A 21,757-nucleotide genomic window follows, 5' to 3' on the forward strand; every position below is an offset into this window, starting at 1 on the left:
CAACGCGTCATAAAGATATTTTCTATCAATTATACAGCCACGCTATTTGTCATACTTTGCCTTGAAAATGTTCCCACATATGTAATCACGACATCGTAAACTGAACGTTTCCAATCATGAAGTTGAATATCAAATCATGCCCTCACATTCAGTATACAAACCGTTCCATAAAAAACGACATAAGAGTTTTCAAAGTGTTGAACAACAGCTCTTGAGATAAACTATAGACATCTATCATCACATTAAAAGCGTAATTGTAGAAAAATGAAGCTTTTCGATGAACATCAATACTTACATATGATGGTGGTTCCCAAATGGGTATCAATCGCTCAAGAAGAAATATTACGTTCCATTTCAAACATTGCCATATGCCTATGACATATGGCAATGTTTGAAATGGAGAATTTCCAAGGCAACTTATGATTAGATTTACCTGACCCAAAAGTGAACACCAAAGAATGTTGCTGTCAGTCTGAATAATGTGAACAGAGTAGGAATCACAGTTTTAATTGTAATTGTGTTTGCTCGACAATCCTTGCGTAACACACCACAACGATATTGCTCAACAAAAACACAAATAACACAATACTAGCGTTAAGTAAACCTAGTTTCGTAAATCCATTACCATCAGAAAAATTACCTTCCGGATATTTTAAGAGCGGCCACGTCAAAGGGGAATCCGGATGGAAGCATGCCGGAGGATGCAAAGTTGTTCTTTCAATAAATCCATTGAATGTGGTAGAACAACGATTTTTTCGTATAAACATTTTCCGAAAATAATTCGAAATGTTGATCAATCTTCACGATAACTCGAATCATCCATTACCAAAAATCAAATTCCTCACTAATCTCATTCTTTTAGCAAAGAATAATATCATTCACGATACATCATATAATTTTGATGTATCCCAATCCGCGAAAAATTCCAGACTCCAGAATGAGGATTCAGAGATACGAAAATATTCGCAGCATTCGAAATTAGGCAAAACTAAGGTCCTAAAGAGAGAAGTGGATTTTGAACGAGATCTCAACCTTGCTCAACAAAATATAGACTATTCGACGCAGGTGAAGAAGATGAAGTCGAGGAATTCAACGAGAAGAAATTTTCAACTTTACATTTTCGAACTGGCACCAAGTCCATCCTCTTTAGCTTCGATCCTCTACCTCTCCCTAGGGATATGATGAGCAGACAGCGCGAGAAACTCGACGCGGGGGCACGCAGAGCGAATATTAAAACCGTAGCGAAGAGCAGAATCGCGTGTATGGGGTGGGGACTCTAACGATTTCAGGAAATGACCGCGACGCGAGAAGTAACGACGCGGCTTCCCGAACGGGAATCGCCCACACACAATGCCTAGGTGGGAAGCGTGCAGAAGCGTTACTTTTCGGGAGTCGGTCTGAAACATATTATTCGAGGACGTATGACAAATAAATATTAAACGCACCCGCCAAGGCTCACCACCCGACAAGGCTCACCGGTAGGGCAAAATTTTCGCGCCTTCGCCGCGGTTATCCCGTGAAAGTTAAACGTAGCGCGTACAACTTGTCTACAGTTCCACAGTTCATCAGCAGCTGTCACTCTTAGAGCTACTCTGCCGGTTCACAGATATCACCAGTACTAAGGAACTCCCATCCTACTTCTCATCCCGGTGATCACCTATTGCTCCCCAATTTGGTCCATGCCTGCTCCCACCAATCTTGCCAACCTTAAAAGTGCTACAACATTTTTTTGCAAAAATTGTAAAATATGGAAACCCAAATCTCCGAGAGGCCTGATACCTGTCTACAAATGCAGTTTTATCCTCTTTATCCATCTTCAACATACAATAACAAAATATAATAAAAATGGAAGAACCAAAAATAAACAAAACAACAAAAAAGCTATTATAGCAGAAAATTAAAAAAAAGTTGTTCAATGAAAAGGTTCATTTTCTTTTTGGGATTAGTTGTTTTATATTTTATCTCAAGCCAATTAGTTTCCAAGTTTCTCTATCACACAAACCACACATTACACCCGACAATTTTCACAACTGCTATTTTCTCATCAAAACTTTCTCTAACACTGGTAGTGGTGAATCAACAGCAACTGGGACAGTATAGCAGGAGCCTTCGGAGAATCAATAAGTATTTTCGGTGGCGTTCGAAGGTACAGGCGAATTATTCTTCCTCGCCTTTATGCTGGGACTACTAAGGGTCGCCCACCATTCCGTATGTTTCATTGAGACCTTACTGATAAAATACATGACATTCCTTCCAAAAGTCCACTTGGCAGAATTTTTGAGTGAATAGTATAATAGTGAATATGAGGCCACTAGAGTTTATTCTTCGATTTTTTTCTAAGCATATATATCACAAAGAGTAACCTAACAATTCGAGGTTGACATGATGGCATACGTAACATTTGCGATACGAGAAAAGTGTCTTGTTTAAAAAATTCGCGGAACAGATTTGTGCTGCTTTAGAATTCACGGATTCAACCAATGCAATTCAAATTTTCTTGGTGCGCCAAAAGGAATTAACATTCCGTTAATATTACTAATAAATAAGCATTTTATGGCAATATTTTGTCAAAGCCATGAACTTCGAATTTTCAGAAAGTTGGTGGAACTCGAAATGGTCTTGTGGTGAGGACCAACTTGTTTGGATGTCTTCACCCGGAAAGCAGAAAATCTTACCACCGCAAACAGAATTCAAAAGATTTTTTCAATAAACCCAAAAAGGAGAGTTTTATAGTTGAGTAAATGACTGTAAGAGAGGTAGTAGTAGCTACAAAGCCAAGAAACAACAAGCTATTAGGAAAGATTTTCTGGGGTTTTTACATCCCAATATAAAGATTCTATTAATAAATCCATCATTTAAAAACGGTGAAACTCAGAGAAAGTGAGAAAAAACGTAATACACCAGGAATAACTTGAACGATCAACGCTTTATCGCCTAGTTATACCTCCCGTTATCGTGCTCAGATCGAATATCTTCATCGACCACATCTATCAATACATGGAACTGGACTTCGCCGCCAGAGTCACTCAAATAATATCAGCTGCGCATTAAAAATACTCCATCGAAATGTATGAAACGTGATAAATTACAGGAGCGAAGGCCACATCAGAGACTGATAACTCAATACGACGGAGCAAAGAGGGCACGAATGTCAATGATGAGACCCAGAGGACCGAGGTAAAACTCCAGCATTGACAAGCCGATAAATTCGAAGGCATTCGAACTTACATAATTAGCTGTGCCCGCATTTAGTGCCGGAAAATATATCCCTAACTGAACACTTTCTGCTCAATGAACACAATGAGGAAATATCCAGCCAATAACTAATTCATTCATTTATTATTTAATTATACTCTAAGAAGGCCGCATTCGAAATTTTCAAGTGCAAATCTGACATTCAACTCTCCACGGTTGAGGTCAGCAACCTCATCATCGCCATGCCCGCGAGCTGAATTTCATAATTGGCAGGTCTCGATTCAAGATCTTCCTACCATTTATTGTATTTCCGCAAATTGTAAGAATTAATGAACAAAGCGTAAAAAATATGTGCATACAATATTATAGCATTTGCCAGACAATTCCTTCAAACTGAGAAATTAAAACTATGAAAGCTCTTAGTCGGGTGAGAAATTGTTTCAAGAGCCGACAGTTTCCGTCCTCTGTACAATGGGAATTATTAAATAATTTTCTCAGTCCATATCATGAAATGATACAGATAAATTCATTACATTTAGGACCAGTGGGGAGGCTAAAACCACTTTTGCCAATGAAAATGCTCCAGCCAAGATATATGCTATGCACCAACATACTACCCCGCTAGCCGTCTAAAAAGGCGTGTGGTAGGTGTTAGGACAGCAGCCGATTACGTATAAAAGCAAATACTCAAACTAAATTACGACTAGCATTTATTGACGACCTTTATGATTCGGGGGAAAACGAATTCCCGTATCTATTCGTTCGATAAAAAATACGTCTCTTTAATTTATCGCTTCCGTCGGACATGGAAATGTAGTGGGGCTCTAAGATGATGTTCTCAGTGTCGCTCCTAAAGATATATTCACTGAGTCAATATGATTTTGGAAATCGATTGACATGAATATTGTTTTCCTCCCGTGTAAAATAATTCAATCACGTTCTAGACTACCAACGTGAAGTTTCAAAGCATTACAATGAACCTTGGTGCCCTCATTCAAGAATATACGAACGCAGGCGCGAAGTTCTCTCTTAGGCAAATTTACCTTTTCTTAGCTTTCGCCTTTAATTTGAACACAAACGAACCCAATGGACTTAACAGTAGGTATCCCATCCAATTAGCAAATGAAATACTTGATGATGTGTGATACCTATAACCTGTACTGATTACAATGGCGCGATTTAATTTAGGGTCCGTTAATTACGGGAGGTGATTTTTGCTATTTTTGAATCCTCCCTTTTACCCTCGAAGTGAGATATCGTGACCTTGTTCAAAATACGTATTTCCAGTGTAAATACTTAGTTTATCTATGCTTAATTGCGTTGGATTTATTAAAAAAATGTTGAAAAATAATTTTTATTTACGATTATTTAAGAGTAGTATCTAAGATTACTAATAACGTAGTCTAGAATCACATTTAACACTGTTTCCTGCACAAAAAAATTACGTGATACTTGCCAGGGTCCCCCCCCCCTCCCACGTGAGACGAGGTGAGAATCGGCTCGACCCCCTAAACGCCTCACGTAATTAATGGAAGCCCCCTAACTGGTTTTGGTTACAGACTGGTGTGGTAATTGGAGGTGACGACAGAAAAATAAGGTCATTTGCCCAATGGGGAAGGGTAGTGAAGGAAGGGTGGAGAGAAACCCGGCGTAGGGCATTAGCCTGATCCAACCGAAAGGCGCCAAGGAGACAACGGATTAACATTCCATCCTAAGGATAGAGTGCTGCACCTGAAGTGCCCTCCAAAAATCACAAGTTGGGATCGGGCAGTCTCTGAAGAAAATCTACCGTCACCGCCAGGATATTTACCCAACGCCATGCGGTGGGAAGCTAAAACTTTACTATGCATACCTACCCGAAACCAAACCTTGGTTAAGTTGCTCGAGAAATTCCGGGACGTAAGAATTTCATTAAAGGCTCCTCGGTAAGATACAGCTCTCTCGAGATAGAGGAGGGAGCGAGAAGTGTCACAACCTCGATATGTTAGGTAAACGCGATCTTATCATCAATGACTTTCGAAGGACAAGGAAGCATGTTGCATGTAGTAACAGTAATCAAACGAGTTGAACGATTGAATTCGTCCTTTTCAAAGATTGATTATATTATTAACACAGAAATGAGACAAATTGAAAATCGATTTCTTATCACCCAGGGCACGAGGAAGGCACGGATTTTACTGATTCACTTGAAGCGGTCGTTCACCTCCGCTAGAAAGGAAGTGCCCGTGTGGTTTTCAAAATTAGCTCATGGCATCACCGAGTCACTGGCATGATTAATGAAACCTATCTGTCCCACGCTCTGAGAAAAAAATTACCAACAAACCTTTGTTGTTGAAACGGAAATGAATTTCCCATAAGATTCATACCACATCTCGTGCACCCAATATTCACGGTAGATTCAAGCTGTAGACAATCTTGAACCATATGGCTGATTCAAAACGTTGTCAGCATGGAGAAGGTAGGAATAATAAACAGCTGTATTATTGAAACCTAAGACCGATACCGGTTCTCTTCCGCAAGAGTCAACTAATGATCAACTAGTAGGTCAATTTAAGCTCGCCATTGACACGAGTGCGATGCCATAGAATGGTCCGGGCAAACACCAATTGAGCAGCAATAGAAAGACTTTTTTCCGCTTATAAGTACTGAATGGAATTAATGCAAAAACCTTTTTCTTCTCAAATTCACCCTGGGGAATCAAAATTCGCCCAAAGATGTAAGTAAAATTTGTATTGTATTTAAAATACAAGTTTTGAGGACCGCCATTGCTCAATTGATGGGATGAAAATTGGTCAATATGAATCCATAAGTAAATTAATACAATTATAATCGGATATTTTACACTAGACTAGACAAGAGTCAATCAATGAGCAATTAAAAAATACATAATGAGAGGAAAGAGGATGGCAACAAATGCAATCCGACAGGCATGTTCGAAGACTGCAGTATTAGCGTGAGGAATATTCAAAATACAACAGAACGCAAAATTTATTTTAAGTAGGTATTGGGATAACTTGAGGAAACAGGTCATCTCATGCACAGAATTCCAGGTTCTAAAAATTAGTTCACCACAAAGACAAAAAATCACCTCCGAAGTTCAACTTTCCCCAAAAATACAACGCAAAGAAAAAACGACCGAGCTAAAATTAGATAAGCGAATTGAAAAAAATGGATGTTTAATTCAGTATTTTGCGACTTTTAAAAACCACCATTGACCAAGAAAATATCGTAAAACTCTCAAGTTTTCCCAACCAAAATATTAAATTTGAACTACACTGCAAATACCGAACACAAAGAAGCCGTTAACAAATCACTTAAGTTAACATGACAAACATCCCGAGGATGTTGTTGAAGGTTTTTAAATAATCATGGTGAAACAAAACCCAAGTACTGTTCCACAAACTTTTTATTATTAGCTTTCAACTAGTTTCGACGTCTATACCGTCTTGATCAAGACTAACAGAGCAATAGCGTACAACGTCCAGCCTTATACATCCTACAACAGTACGAGGAAGGAGGGGGGACCCAAATGAGGAAGAAAGGGAGGGCAGGTTGGATAGAGGGTCAAAACATTCGGGATGAGTTGAAGTTTAAGACACTAGTTGTTGAAGAATATATTAAGGTTCGCGAGACGAAGCTTGACTGAAAGCTTCTTGAAGAGAAACGCCTGTTTTGCCGCACTGGCATTGCTAATAAAATCAACTGATGTGGGCGTTTATCGGTGGAACGATGAAATGTTCACGGTGAAAAAAAACAGTACTGCTCCACAAGGTTGCTGAATCCACAAGGTTGTTCCACAAGTGGAACGATGAACATTTCATCGTTCCACCAAGTAACGCCCAAATCAGATGGTTTTATTTTTAAATAATTTTTATTTACGATTAGTTACGATTACGATCGTAGTTTAGAATCACATTTTACACTGTTTCCTGCGAAAAAAAATTACGTGATATTTGCCAGGACCCTCCCCACGTGAGATGCGTCGTCGACGTCTTCCTGAGAGGTGGTTGAGCGACGATCTTGGAAAGAAATTTGAAGAATTCCGTTGTTTTCGTAAGAAAAAATGACAGGATTGATACAGGAAATAAGGAACTTCTAAATATTGAAGAAAAGGCCAAAAATACCCGAGACTAGAGCGCTGAATGAAGGTACAAATGGGAACAGAAACAAGCAGGCTCAGAGGACTCCACCACATCAACGCCGACAAGAATAAAGCGAACGGAGGCTTACGGAAATTAGTCGCCATGCCTCTTCTCACCACTGTGGCAATATATTGCCTCGTTCAGTAAACGATTGTTCCAGCGATCGTAGGGACTATCGTCCATTCAAACTACAACGGTGAAACCTGTGCTGCCCTCCAATGCTGAAATCTAAAGTGAACAAGAAACTGGAACAATCGTAATCTGAAGGAGTCATATGGGCCTTGAGTCTTGACTCCCTGGGGTCGCCAACTCATCAGCGTACCTTTGGATGGGTTCCTCCGGTTCCGCACGCTCGACATGAACCCCTTTTCTGACACCACGCCCTGCCCGATGTCTTCACCCAGGGAATAGCTATTCCATTCGGGCGACACACCTCCCTCGTCAAACACACGCATGCTTAACGCCACCACCTCCGTCCATTTGTTCAAAAAAAAACACCAAAAAACAATATCACGGCTAAGTCCACAATGAGAAAAAAAGAATGCGGGTCTGCACGCAGCGGCAGGAGGTTAAGAACACCACAAAAGCACGAGCAAACACACACGCGCGGCCACTAGGCACGCGAGCGACAACCCCTCCGCGTGCACTCAACGCCTCCGGAGGGCCGCAAACAACTGAAAGTCGGGGAAAGAGCAAAGCAAGCGGAGGTGACTCGGCAATGCATTTCCAACCCCTCTCCGGCGACAACTCGACCGTGACAGGGAGTGGAGTGGGTGAGGTAGGAGAAAAAGGTTGTGGAGAAAAAAAGCGAGCGAGGAGGGATGGACTAAATGTCATAATCACGTTTCGCCGACAAGGGAGAGAATCTGCAAAGTGGGGTAGGAGGATGACAAGAGGGGTGGCGACGGGGAATGAAACCCCTCTGCCCACCGACTTATAATCCCGCCTTCTTTGACGGTACGATTCAGGGAAGCCCGCCGTGTGGACGATTCTCCCAACCCTGAGAAATGCTATTTAAACAGAGTGACATAGCACGTCATGCCATTTATTAATTATTAAAAATATTCTACCGCTTAAGGTAGTTTTCCATGGAGTAATTTACAAGGATTCTGGAAGCCTCCCCTTCCTTAATGTACTTCCCTCTTCAATTCACCGTAAGCCTACCTTTCCATTCTCATAAAATCGTTTCAGGCTTGACTTGGTGGAAGCTCGATATATCCTTGAAAAAATGATAAAAACTACAAATGGTTACTTCCAGAATTTAATTTAAAACTCAACTACCGACCACGATTTCAAGATATCATTAGAAGTGTTCTACCGCTTAAAAGTACCCTGAAAATGACATAAGATGTTGAAACCATGGTCGGTAGTCGAGTTTTGTATTAAAGTGTGAAAACTACCATTTGAAATTTTTATCATGGACCCTTTCATTTTAGCTAAAAAATCCTATTCTATTCCTTCCTATCCCTCGTTTGCCCAACATTCTACCCTCCACCACTGTTCTCACGAGATATTTGAAATACGAGCTGTCGAGTGAGCGAAATTTCACCTTGGGCGCGTTCTGAAATTCACTGGCAGCATCTTCTCTTTGAACTATTGGTCCAATCAAAGTTAACATGTATTCCATCGTTTCTGGATAAATTCTACTTACAGTGTAAAATAGAAATATAACCAAGATGTCTTAACTTGAGAAAAGACAAAGATAATTCAGGTCTTTAATTACTCCTAGCAATCTTTTAAAACCTAATGAAATATGATTTTTGTGACGAAGTGTTAAAACAACGGTAAATCGTGACTCTGGTTGGCATCGGACTTTTTACGCCAAAAATTCTTAAAAATTTCTCCGAGAATGTAGGTTCAACACACTCGAGAAAAGCCTCTTGCCGAGGGCAGGAGCAGCGGTGGCAGCGGCAGTAAACTGACGGAAGCCATCAGTCACCTTTTTTTCGAACACAGCAATCGCTTCGTTTAATAACACATGGTACGCAATTAATGGAAATATAATGTACATAATTCACAATATTCACGTAAACTGAGAAAAATAACTCTAATTTCCACTTATAAATGTGTATTGGATGTGAAAATGGCAAGTTGTCCGCGAACGAAAGTCTTGAGTACCTATTTGAAATATTTGTTTTGCTAACTTCGTGTGATTTACCGATGGTATCTTGAATAATGTCTCTCTAACTCCAGTGGTAAATAAGAAGTAATTCCTGAAAACTTCAAAGCAAGGAAGCAATGCTGAAATTACGTTTTCCACGCATGTATGTGTCACATAAATTCATGCATAAACTTCTCTATTCTACTAAACCGTTTACTGTGTGAGCATAACCTACATAGGTAGTGACAAACGAAATTTTAACTACACTTAGGATATTCGTCTCCCTTCACATTCTTCTACCCTATTAACTGTACCCATGTTATGGTCAACTTAAGTTTCACGATTCTCACTTATATTTTGTCAGTACATGAAGTACGAAATATAATGTGAGTAGCGTATGTTACGTTTAACTCTGCTTCAGCCATGAATTTTGAGAGAGAGCTAACTAATTCCTGAATTGGTGCCTTGTAAATTGTTCTTGATTATGTTTACGCATTGAAAACCTTATAATTTAAGGCATTTTTCAACTTGAAATTGAAGTACTTATAATTTAAAAGTTCTTACGTGACTCTCCTCGATTAAAATCATGGATATAAAAAAATATTACTTTACGCTGCAATCCATCCATCAAATCGAACATTTTAGTCTCATGCTTACAACTTACATATTGAATTTACTTTTAAAGTTGTATTTGCACGATTCATTATTTCCCGCGAAATTATCAATGGCAGCTTCTGCTGACCGTTCTGAAATCACTGCCTTGTTTACATTGGCAATACTGTTTTCCGTTCCGTTTTTCAGCAGCAGTAGCAGTACTGCCACTAAATTTCGAAACGCGCCCTTTGAAATACGGGCGAAATTTGAGATACGATGAACGGCCGACTGCGACGCTGCACACGGCCAAAAAGGCAAAGACCAGTGAAGAGAAACAGCAGTGACTAAAATAAAGCATACAGTAGCATTTAAGTTGTGTGTAAGTTGCATTTGAGTGACTAAAATACAAATACACTTTCTAAAACTATTTTTTTTGCTTTAAATTCCCTATTATTATGTTTTTATGCGATATATGTTATTTATAATATATATTTTCTTATTCAAAAACACGTAACAAAAACAATTGGGTTTGGATTTTTGGGGCTATGACGGTTTAATGGCATTTCAGTTGATTTCAATGGGGAAAATTGCATTGAGAACGCAATTGAGACGAGCAAATTGAAATACGAGCAAGATTACGGAACGAATTGAATTCGTATCTCAATGTAATCGCTTACTCCACATGGGCGCAGAATTTTGACACGGTAAATCGCATGGAGGGGCGTGCTTCAGTTCGGGAGCTGAAGTTTCTCGACTCGAGCGACATGACGAAACATTTAAATCAGCAAATAAAAAGAAATCCAGCGGCTATTCTTACCCGTCCCTTGAGAAGCTGGCACACTATTGCCGTCTAGAATGCAGCGCAGAGCTCTAACGGTCAGTCGCGTGAAGGTCTATCGCTTCGCCGAAGCCGGCAAGAATTTTTCACCGGGGAAACAAAACCCGCTGCCAAGAGATAAGTACTATTCCTCTGGAGGATTCGGGAGTCAACAGGTGGCTCCAGAAGAGAAAAGAAATGCATCCTGTTCTGAGAGGATAAGTAAAAAATTGGGCGTGCGAGAGAAATTCATCGTGACCTGAATTCAACATGTGCGAAGTATAATCGAAAATAAAAAAAATATTGGATCCGTTGCGGAATCTCTTCGAAACTTCTTCCATGATAAAATAACACAAATGGCAATTTCCACGCTTTTATTAAAAAGTATGGACTTTATTTTATTTAACCCATCATTCCCCAGACTGTATTTAACTTCGGTTGTTTCCCATTTTCCGATTTATTTGGGCCTAATTAAGATAAATTTTTGGAAAAAAATATTATCATCTTATGCTATGATTTTCAAAATGCAACGCTGTATACGCAACGCTGGGAAAACTCCGGTAAGTAAATGCGAAAAAAGTAATTTTTAAAACTTAGGTTGCATATTTCATTTTTTATCTTGATTTGCACACTCGACATCTTCGCCGGGAGTCATCAGTATTTTGAAAATTCCCACGGACATGCTGGGGTATGTCATTTTTCTTAGGGTGTCTCGTATGTGCGCACCGATTTTTACGCCAAACGCCATCAGTCATTAAAATACAATTATATGAATAAAAATGTTGGTGGAAATGGCAAAATTAGAACTAGAGATACTTTTAAAAAAGTCAGTAAATCGAAGAAAAATTATTCTGAGGTAGAAACTTGTTCTGAGAATTAGGATTCAATAATGTTGCGTTAACGCAACGCTGGGGATTAATGGGTTAAAAGGGTGAATATTACCATTTGTTATTTATCATGGAAATGTCAAACTTCCACAAAATCGATCCTAAAACGATTTTATACGTCTTCCTTGATTGAAGCTTTCGCGGCTCATGATGATAAAAAATAACTCACATACGGGTGTATGCCGCGTGTCGTAATGGATTTTATACGTCCTCCACCTTCCCTCATTTTTCCCCGAGTGGTCACGTGGAAAAAAAACCGGAGGACGACTAATTTTGTCTCACGCACCACATCAACTATATGGCTCTCAATTAATCACTATTCATAATTTTGTATTCACCCACCTGCGGCTAAACTTGGGGTGAGCTCTACCCTTACATATCCAAACCAACCTCGGGGTTGAATCATTGAGTGGGTGAGTACTAATTATGACATACATCGCTTTATTATTCTGAATTCGCTGGTCAAGCTCTAGGCAGTTACATAAGAAATATATCATTGAATACCTCAGCTTCCCACGAAAACCATGAAAAATTAAAAAAAATCGCAATTATATACCATAACTTGGATAGAACTTCACTCAACTTATGAAAATTATTTATTTTAAATCAATATTAAAAATTTAAAATTTATTTTAAATTATTTAAACAAAAATACCTACGATAACTGAAAAAATCTGAGTGCGAGTGGGAAATAGCAAATTATTGCCAACCTTCCGAAAAAAAAACAAAATCTATGAAAGATTAAAACAACCAGCAAAATGAATGAGGCAAGTAAAACAGGAAACACTAAAATACCCTCAACCTAGTGAATTGGTCATAAAATTACTGTAACATAAATATTGACAATCAAGTCATCGTACAATGTAACTAGTAGGCTAGCGATGTTTTGCCCTACTAAGCGGGCTACTTAATACATTTTAGAGAAGAACCAACATCAATACAAAACGGACCTCAGAAACACTCTTCTTTTAGAGGGCGTTGTTTGGGTGTAAATCATGCTGACAAAAATAAATAATCAAGCTGACAGAAGGCAGGTATAAAGAACCCAAGCATGGAAAGATCTAACTATAGCAAACACAGACAAGAATGAAACAGTTTACAGACCGCGCAAACAAATACCATTCTTAAGATAAAAGCGCTAGGGATTTAGAGAGGGTGAAAAGAAAACCTTTACTTGAAGACGAGCAGAAATAATTACCAATTTCACATAAAGAAACTAATCGTCCACATCAATTTTAGCATGACTATTCCACACAGCAAAAAAATCTCCCCCGTGCAAGCCTTCAGCCTGTGTCACTATAATCACCCATTGACCATGTCAGCCAACTCTTGATGTCAGAAGGAAAGTGATATTCTATAAGAAAAAAGCCTTCCTCACAAAAACTGAATTTGGCATAATTTGGCTCAAGAGAATGATATAATGATATATTCCGAAAACACAGCTCAGACCGCGTTTCAATTATGACATCGACTCTAGCGTACTTTCGATAATTTATGTGACTACGGATTAGAAATCGGCCCTGAATAAGTTACATAGGACAGGTTATAATTAAGTATTTATAAGATAAGAAATACGTCACTATGAAAATGAGACACGTGGAGGGTAGATGATGTTACAATGAATCTTTAACTGGTGACAATAGATAGACTACGCATGGAGGCGTTATACGCACAAGGTTTGATGATTGCTCATTTCAAAACCTGCAACAGACATTGCGCAGCGAGAGTACTGAACGAAATGCATTTATATATTCATCTAGATGAGGACGAATCGATTCAGCAACGACCATACAAAAAAGTTTTTCGAACACCGACGTGGAACGCAGAAGAGTTATGAAACACGTCACTCCCTTTTTACGACCAACATGACTTGCAGCAAAATGTTTTCCATGCGTGACTTTGAGGAACTGATTAGTGTGTACTAGTGAATCTCAAGTATTTATGCAGGAACAAAGGCAGAATAACTGATATCAGCATTGAATGCCCAAATTAACCAAAAGGCGAGGTAAAAAATTGATATCGGTACATGATCACGGCACAAACAAATTCGAGGGTAAAATTTCTTCCCTCATGAGTATAAAAAAATATGAATAAAATCCAGGAAGAGATTAAAAATAGATAAGCATTAACAAAGAATATTATGGATTAATAAAGGACTACTTTAAAAATCATAAAATAGACAGGATTCAAGCGTGAACGCTTAAATGAAAGGAAGGGCAATTTTTAACCGAAGGGAGAAATATATGGGCAAAGTGTTAGATACACGTTTATCTTCTGACACTTTAAGATTATAAGAAATAAAACTGCTACGTACAGCCTAAAAAAAAGGAAGAGTAGATAAACTGTATATATAACTAATCTGATATTCGGATAGAAAAATGACCCTCATTGATGTCTGATTAGCAAACACGAAAAATCAAACATCCGTCGGGTAGACTACTTTTAAAAAATTGAAGTTGGAAAGAATATTTGCAACTGCAAAAATACTGTTAAAATCCTGCATAAATACAACAATTTCGCTAATGGTAAAAGTTAAATAATGAAAGAACGAAAAAAGAGCGACATTTGAGCAGAGGAAAGTTTTTCTAATAATGGCTAAGTACGCGACTCAATGTCAAGGGCAGATAAGAAATAACTCATCCGAAGATAATTAAATGGCACGCTTCATGATAACCATCATCAAGATAACAACTAAACCGTAATAGAATAAAAATGTGATAGGATTACAAACTACCAAATGAATAATACTTTTTACACAGGAACTTTTCGTTACCAGAATATTGGGGAACATGTAGGTCCTTCTGCGACCACAACTAATGACATAATCAAGTATATTCTTTTTTGGCTCGGTAAAATCACTGCAAATCTCACCGACTCGAAAATATTTTCAGATTACAAACCCCAGCTACTAGCGACGAAAATAGCTAACATGTCGACCTGAGAACCAGCGGAAATGTGCATTTCGAAATGGGTTAACTTGGGTCTACTAGAGAGATGACACTTGTCACGCTAAAATGCATTGATATTTGGAGATATTCGTGGCGAAAAACGGCAGCCTTCAACCTTTCGCAGACACGTGGATGACGTCACCGGCTCCTCCCTAGCGTTCAAACGCAGCATCAGAAACTCCTAGACCAAGTGCTTCGAACTCGCGTGGTTCTTAGTTGTTTTTACTCTTGTGAGGAATTCCTTACTTAAATGAGCGCTTCTCCCTGAATGATCAAATGAACAAGAAATCTTATGACGTCACCAACTCTAAAAAAGTGACCAGAAACATTTTTGTTCTTTTTTAATTTGAAATTTTAAGAGACCGGTTGAATCAAGTTTTTTTCGTCGTAAAATATATTTCCCTTCCATACAAGAAATTTAACAAAATAACAGCGATTTCGGATCTGAGTAAAAGCATAATACAACCACTTCCACCAAACAATTATTTTCTATCTTCAAATCACATATGGGGAGTAACTGTGTAAAAGAAACTGAGCTACCAGTAACGATTACATTTCATTTACTTTTTACTTAAAATCGCTACATTTTAAAATTAAAACTATACCTTGATATACACTCATTCCTTTCTGAAGGTAATCGTTGCTTCAAGGTAAATACCCATACGGGGGCACTTAGTTCAAGAAGACCGTTCTACGTGAACGAGTGCGTCCTTACGCGCGTAGCAATGCCAAGTCACTGTAATGAGCCTCGTTATTGCATTCCAAGCATGAAGTAGAAATGAGAAACTGGAAATGTAATTATAGGGGGCGTACAAATAATACGTAAGACGACATATAACATTTTTTACTCCTAACTACCAACACGTACGACAGCAAAATTTTCCCTCCTTCTTAGGACTTGACGTTAGATGCCTGATATTTGCTCAACCAGTATTTAAAAACATTTTCTATTTTATTCCACTTCCACCTTATCACGTTAGCCACCGTACAGCTTTTTCATTCGATATTGGGCATTATTAAAGTGCCCCATTTCCATATTCCATCCCATTCCTGGATCGTTGCAAGGGTTTCTTTCCGTGCAACTTTTATATTGTATTTAAATAAAATCCATTCGATTGAGGTGCCTAACTTTGCATATAAATGTAACCCAATTCCTTTAAAATTTTAACTAATATTAGCAACTGATTACACATTTTAAAGGTAACTGGTAAAAAACCGTTTTATTTTTTGGGTACTTCACTCATTTTTTATTTAAATAAGTCACGAATGCGCGATACGATATTTTTAATCATATTTAGTGCACTATTCCCAAATCCAACACTCAACATACAAGGAAGGGAAATGAATAAATTGCAACAAAAACGCAATATTCAACAAAACCCCACTATTTCAAATAGTGAGCCAAATAAGAATTTTCATTTGCAAATGTATGAATGTGAATTCCAAACATAAAATCAATAATTCAATACTTGTGATATACCACCGATAGTAACAATATTTTTCCAGTATCTACCTGATATCTCCAAATCAAGTTCTTCAAAGGAACATTTAACTTAGTTCCTTAAATCCATAGGTGACGTTGGCATTGCGGAAGTTAAAATTAGACAAGTTTCCTATTAATTTTATTTTAATTACAACGTCCAATTTAAGAATTTTTCTTAATGCCACGGTCCATCCCTAGAATGAATCATCAGCATACCTAGGTTTTTTAAAGTCGGCCGGAAGTCTTGTAAAGTGTTAACTTGAGAATCTATTCCACCTTCTCACTTCATGTAAATTTACTGTACATTCATTACTTTACCCTCTAAGGGCCGTATTCTTAGTCGACCCTGTAGGGCCAACCGACCCTGGATACGTCATCAGCCCCTACATAAACCGATCTCGCCCTACATACGCCACATCAAGCCCTACATATGGCCGTTTTTGGAACTAAACAGGCCCTACTTGATGTAGGGTAGCTGAACCAGTCCTACACCCTACAAAAACAATATGCTCGGTCATAAGTTTTCGGTCGTCTTTTCTTAGTTTCATAGTTAGTTCCACTACACCACCAGAGTGTAAAATTGGCGCTGCGCCATCATCTACGTCATCTCCGAGAACTTGATGACGGAATCAACCCCCACCACTTATGTAGGGTCGACTGAGAAACGCATGTAGGGGCATTTTGTTATGTAGGGACGGATATGTAGGGTCGACTAAGAATACGGCCCTAAAACTGCCAGAAGCTACACATAGTAGAGTGAACGAATAAAAATGACCTTCGGAGTAACTCAACAAAGTCCAAAAAACTCAAAAATGGAACCACTTACATAGGTTAGCCTTTCCTGAACGAAGGGAGGAAAGGAATGCCGAATAAATCATCCTGACATTACAGAGTACCCAAAAAGGAAAATGGAGTGCTTGCTGGCAAGAAACAAAAGGACGGTCACGGGAGATAAGACTGGAGATGGAGCATTTGGGACGGCCTACATAGCGGAGAGAGATAGCGGACCGGAGAGAAATACAGAATTCATTTTGACATTTAATGGCGTGAAGAAGCGACTAGACCATCAGTGATGCAACGGCGTCGAATCCATTCGACACTCCCCATAAAACGGCCCACGAACTGCAGTGACGTAATTCTCACGCACACTTAGTACGAGAAAATAAACAGGCTTTCCACTAATACAACATTGATAGCTACAAAATTGGAAAAATGAATTAAATGCTAAGTCAGTGCGAAAGAACAGCAAAAAATCGCTACCTTACTATATCCCACTCATCAGAGAGTATTAGGGTTCAGGGCGAACCCTTCGAGGATACAACGCACCGGGGCCGGGAACCAAGCCAGTGGCTTATACGCCCGATCACCCGGGGAGGGGGAGGAGAGGAAGGGAAAAGGAAAGAGGCGCCGCCGCGATAGGAGCCCGACGACGCCTCTGGGAAAGGAGAGGGGCGGAAGGAACGGGACGGGGAAAACACCTCGGCGCTATAGAAGCGAAGAGGGCCCTACTAACAGCGAAACCAAGCAAAGCTATTAATGTTCTAACGACTTTGGAGAATCGTTCTATGAGAAAGAATGATCCAACGATCAAATCGTTAGATCACTCCCAAATCCCACTCATCAGTACGCGAATATTACCAAAGAGAATCCTCAAGTTGGCCTCTGAACGTGTTTTCACGCCGCATATTTAAATGGGTTTACAAAAGTCGCCACTCATGTCGGTGACGGACAAATTGACCCGAGTTTTACGGGGAAATAAGGTATAATTAGGAGTATCAACCGAAAGTTATACACATGACGACGTGATGTATGAAATTCATTACTTTTCAATGGTATTCCTCGTAATTATAAACAATGTAGTGCAAAATATAGAGGAAATGGGAATCTCATTGTACTCATCACCGCATGGCGCACATTTTTGAAAATGATTAAAATGCGACCGAAGTGGCAACAGAAATCTGCCTTCTAAAGGATGGAATCCGGCCTCCTCTTTGCAGTCCCCTAGAATAATTAAATGAATGAATGTGCAAATTATTCTGCATGACATACAAAATAAGAAATCAAGCTTCGATCGTATTTCCATGGCCAAAAAAATGTAAAATAATAGATCCTGAGCATCAACTCATAAATACTTAAGTATTGCCAAGTGGATGTATTTATTAAATAATTGTATTACTGGAGTCATCGTTCTTACAAGTGCCACAATTAATTTGAAATCCACAAACACTTCTCCTAGCCATTACCACGGTACGGCTATTTCTTCTGACACGCGGTGAAGGATATCTGATGTAACATTTGGAATATGGTAAGAGACTAATAGAAATACCTATGAAACGACGGTATTACATAGTGCTCATGTGGGTACATATCTCCACCTCATTTACGCTAAAAACCCTCAACGATATCCGAGTACTTGCACTGAATCCACATAACATGTTATGACATACCAGGGGATACAAAGGCCAAGGACATCATAACGGGTCCAACAATCCACGCAATTAGTTTACATATTGGAAGACCACTTTAACTTTCACGGTAGATTTTACGTTAGCGTGTCTCGCCAGAGACGACATCAACCCTTTGCGGCTCCTTGTTGGACTTAGTTCCGATTCGAATTCTTACCACATTTTACGGTAAGAAGTTTAGGAAGTAGAGCGATACAAAACCCACTTATTATCGCGACTCACATTTTGCCACCAATTATTTTGGGTGCTAGTAGCTGGCGGAAATCTTACTGTGACCTTAAGGCTAACTACCACAGAATATTTTGTTATAAAACAACCACATAATACCCACGATTCAATTACGTGAAAATTATATGAGATTCTCCTACGTGAAATTTTCGCAAATCGCAGAATTCGCGAAATTATTGGCAATTACCTTGTTCATCAACTCCAACACGATATTCCCAGCGATGAAAGCTCGAAAAGAAGGAAAACATGCTAGCCACAAATAAAAACAATATAAACTTAAGGAATCAACAATTCCCTACGGAAATGAAGCCAGATATCCAGCCTAAATGTCGACAAAATACATCGTGGAGAAGACCCAAAAAAATAAAGATCGTACTAACTGGTGCGTTCTGGATTGCCGCCACCAACCAGTAGAGTCAGGAAGTTGAAGTAGCTAATCGTTGGCATACAAAAGTCCATAAAATATTTCGATTTATTCGAATATTATGCAGAAGGCACCAAGATTTCAACCTAAAATCTTCGGATTGGAAGTCGATTACGTTGAACACTACACCACCACAGCCCCAATTAAGGAAGAAAAAAATCAGCAGGCTCATACAATCATATAGAAGCGGGCCAACATCATCATTTCAGATTAGCGGGGAAAAAGACATGACATGGGTTCTGAGCTTGACCAAAAATAAAATCAAGTTCAGAGTCCATATCAACCTCAAGTGATTACGTTAACCCGCTCCATTATGGTGGTGAGAGCCAACAAAATAATTAGTGCATAGAGAGACCTTGGTCAACGGCCTCTTTGCGCAAGTCGCTCGGCCCGTTTCCGATTCACTTCTAGCAAACAGAAACCTTTCGTAATAAGCTTTGGATCCTGAAGTGACATTCCGATCAACTGCCGACGTTTGTACCAAGGGCAATTAACCACTCGTTTGGTTTATTGCGGCCCCATTCTTTCGCCTTCTATACTCATGTTTTTCTAACAAACTAGTTACATGAACAATTTTCACGGTGACTTAGGCACACACAATTTCGTTGGTTAAAACCTTTTGGGATATATCGCCGCTCAGGGGCGGATCCAGGATTTTTTTCTGGGAGGGGCACAAACAAGGCTGTATCCAGGATTTTGTTCTAGGTGGGGCACAAGGATACCTCGTAATACAAAACGAATGCAATGATAATGGGACCGTATTAAAAATCTTGCATATTTTTGAGGGTCTGGGGGGGGGCACGTGCCCCCGTGCCCCCCCCCTGGATCCGCCTATGTCGCCGCTCCTTGGACGCCGTCGCCGCTCCTCTGAGTGACTCGACAACATAACATTTGCGTAACTACCATGACAAGCACCAGCGAAAAATTCAACCAATTCCAAGAAAAATTTGATGAAATATGAGCATCGTATAGCATTTTTTTCCAACAATTGACATCAAGGCCAGGAAAAATACTCCAAAATAAAAGCCATTTAAGAGATGAGACAACCGGACTTCGAAATTTTCAATTTAAAAATGAAACATTCAAACTAGATTATAAAATTCACGGTTTTTTTTTCAAGGTTTTTACGGTCTAAATTGCGTTAAATTCACGGTCTCTTGATAAGCCATTTAAGGAAGAAATATTGATCACATAACAATCACTGGCCGCACGTTAACTAAACATATAGCAAACGCGATAAACGCCAGGAATACAAACGCAGCAATGAAAGTGCTCCTATGACGTCGCCTATCGTTCGCAAAATTTAGGGCCGGCTAAAGGTTGTGAGTGGGATAATTGAGGGTGACAGGAAAGAGGTGTCTGATTTCTCGCCAGGGTTTATGATCACTTTGGCGAACGGCCGTCAGCCTTCAGGTCTGTGTGTCGTCATGGCAAACGGACCAATTATTGCGCTTGGAATACACGTGTTCAGATAAATGCGTGGACAGTGTCTGCGAGTGACTGACCTTGAAACATGATCGACATATCGATTTTTCTTCTTATCCGTCAATCGTAGATCTACAATCAAGTCTGAGAGGTTTTTAAGGTTTTACGACGAATTTCACGGCTATTTCCAGGTTTTTTTCACGGCGGACGGCATTCACGGCTTATTCTCGGTTTTAAGGTTTTCACGATCGAGTGGGAAACCTGTTATAAGTACAAAGCATTCTTCAATCATAGACGATTGACTTTGGGAAACAACATATACAAAAGCTTTCACCCTCTGACGCATCAATATCGAAGGAAAATTCAACGAAATGACATGAAATTTATTGGTATTCTATCGCTGTAAAATAAAGGGCAATCAAAAACTGTTCCTAGAATTCTGAGGTTCATAGATTATTAAATATTATTTATGTATTAACGAAATACTTTACATATCACTTTAGCAACGGCTATGCAGGAGGAAAACTGCAACATTTGAAGGTCAGCGATTCATAATACGAGCGTTTAAGTTCACGGTCAGCGCATAAATATTTACATACCAAGTAGCAAGCCAACAGCAGCTGAAAGAAGATGCAAGAGCCCTATGGCGTACACTTCCGCCATTGAAATGTTTGACATCAACTACGAGAATGGAAACTGGTTCCCCACATAGAGCTTGGAGTTATTTCATTCACGCTACGCTTTTGCAACGGTAGCCCACAGGATTAACTTACGAAAATGAGACTGAAATGGCATAAAGAATCCTTAAAACGCATTAAATAAACGCGTCAGTGCAGATGTGCGCCAGTAATCCTTATCTATACATAAAAATTTCTATCTGCACACATTTTCAAAGATCAGAAACAATTCGTTACAAAGTAATGTTTCCCTGCAGTTGATCTTCTGCCGATGACATCATCATCGACCTTTGGCGTCACATAACAGTTATTGTCTTGCTGTACAAGGCTTAATGTTACTACGCATGCGAGTTCTAGCGAAAACGTTTTCT

General features: G+C 39.3%; 1 protein-coding gene across 3 annotated transcripts in view; it reads right to left on the bottom strand.

The window, feature by feature from the left end:
- Nucleotides 1–21,757, bottom strand: part of LOC124168484 (atlastin) — an 86,296-nt gene that overhangs the window by 44,594 nt on the left and 19,945 nt on the right. The window contains exon 1 of one of the 3 annotated variants that reach the window (XM_046546771.1): nt 7,660–7,983. The exons of the other annotated variants lie outside the window; for them this stretch is intronic. Within the exon in view, the coding sequence (XP_046402727.1) occupies nt 7,660–7,792 (133 nt within the window). The 5' untranslated portion in view covers nt 7,793–7,983. Of the gene's footprint in view, nt 1–7,659; nt 7,984–21,757 lie in introns of those variants that run through there. 3 annotated transcript variants of the gene reach the window in all.

The sequence above is a fragment of the Ischnura elegans genome, chromosome 11 (assembly GCF_921293095.1).
Source record: "Ischnura elegans chromosome 11, ioIscEleg1.1, whole genome shotgun sequence".
Lineage (NCBI taxonomy): Eukaryota > Metazoa > Arthropoda > Insecta > Odonata > Coenagrionidae > Ischnura > Ischnura elegans.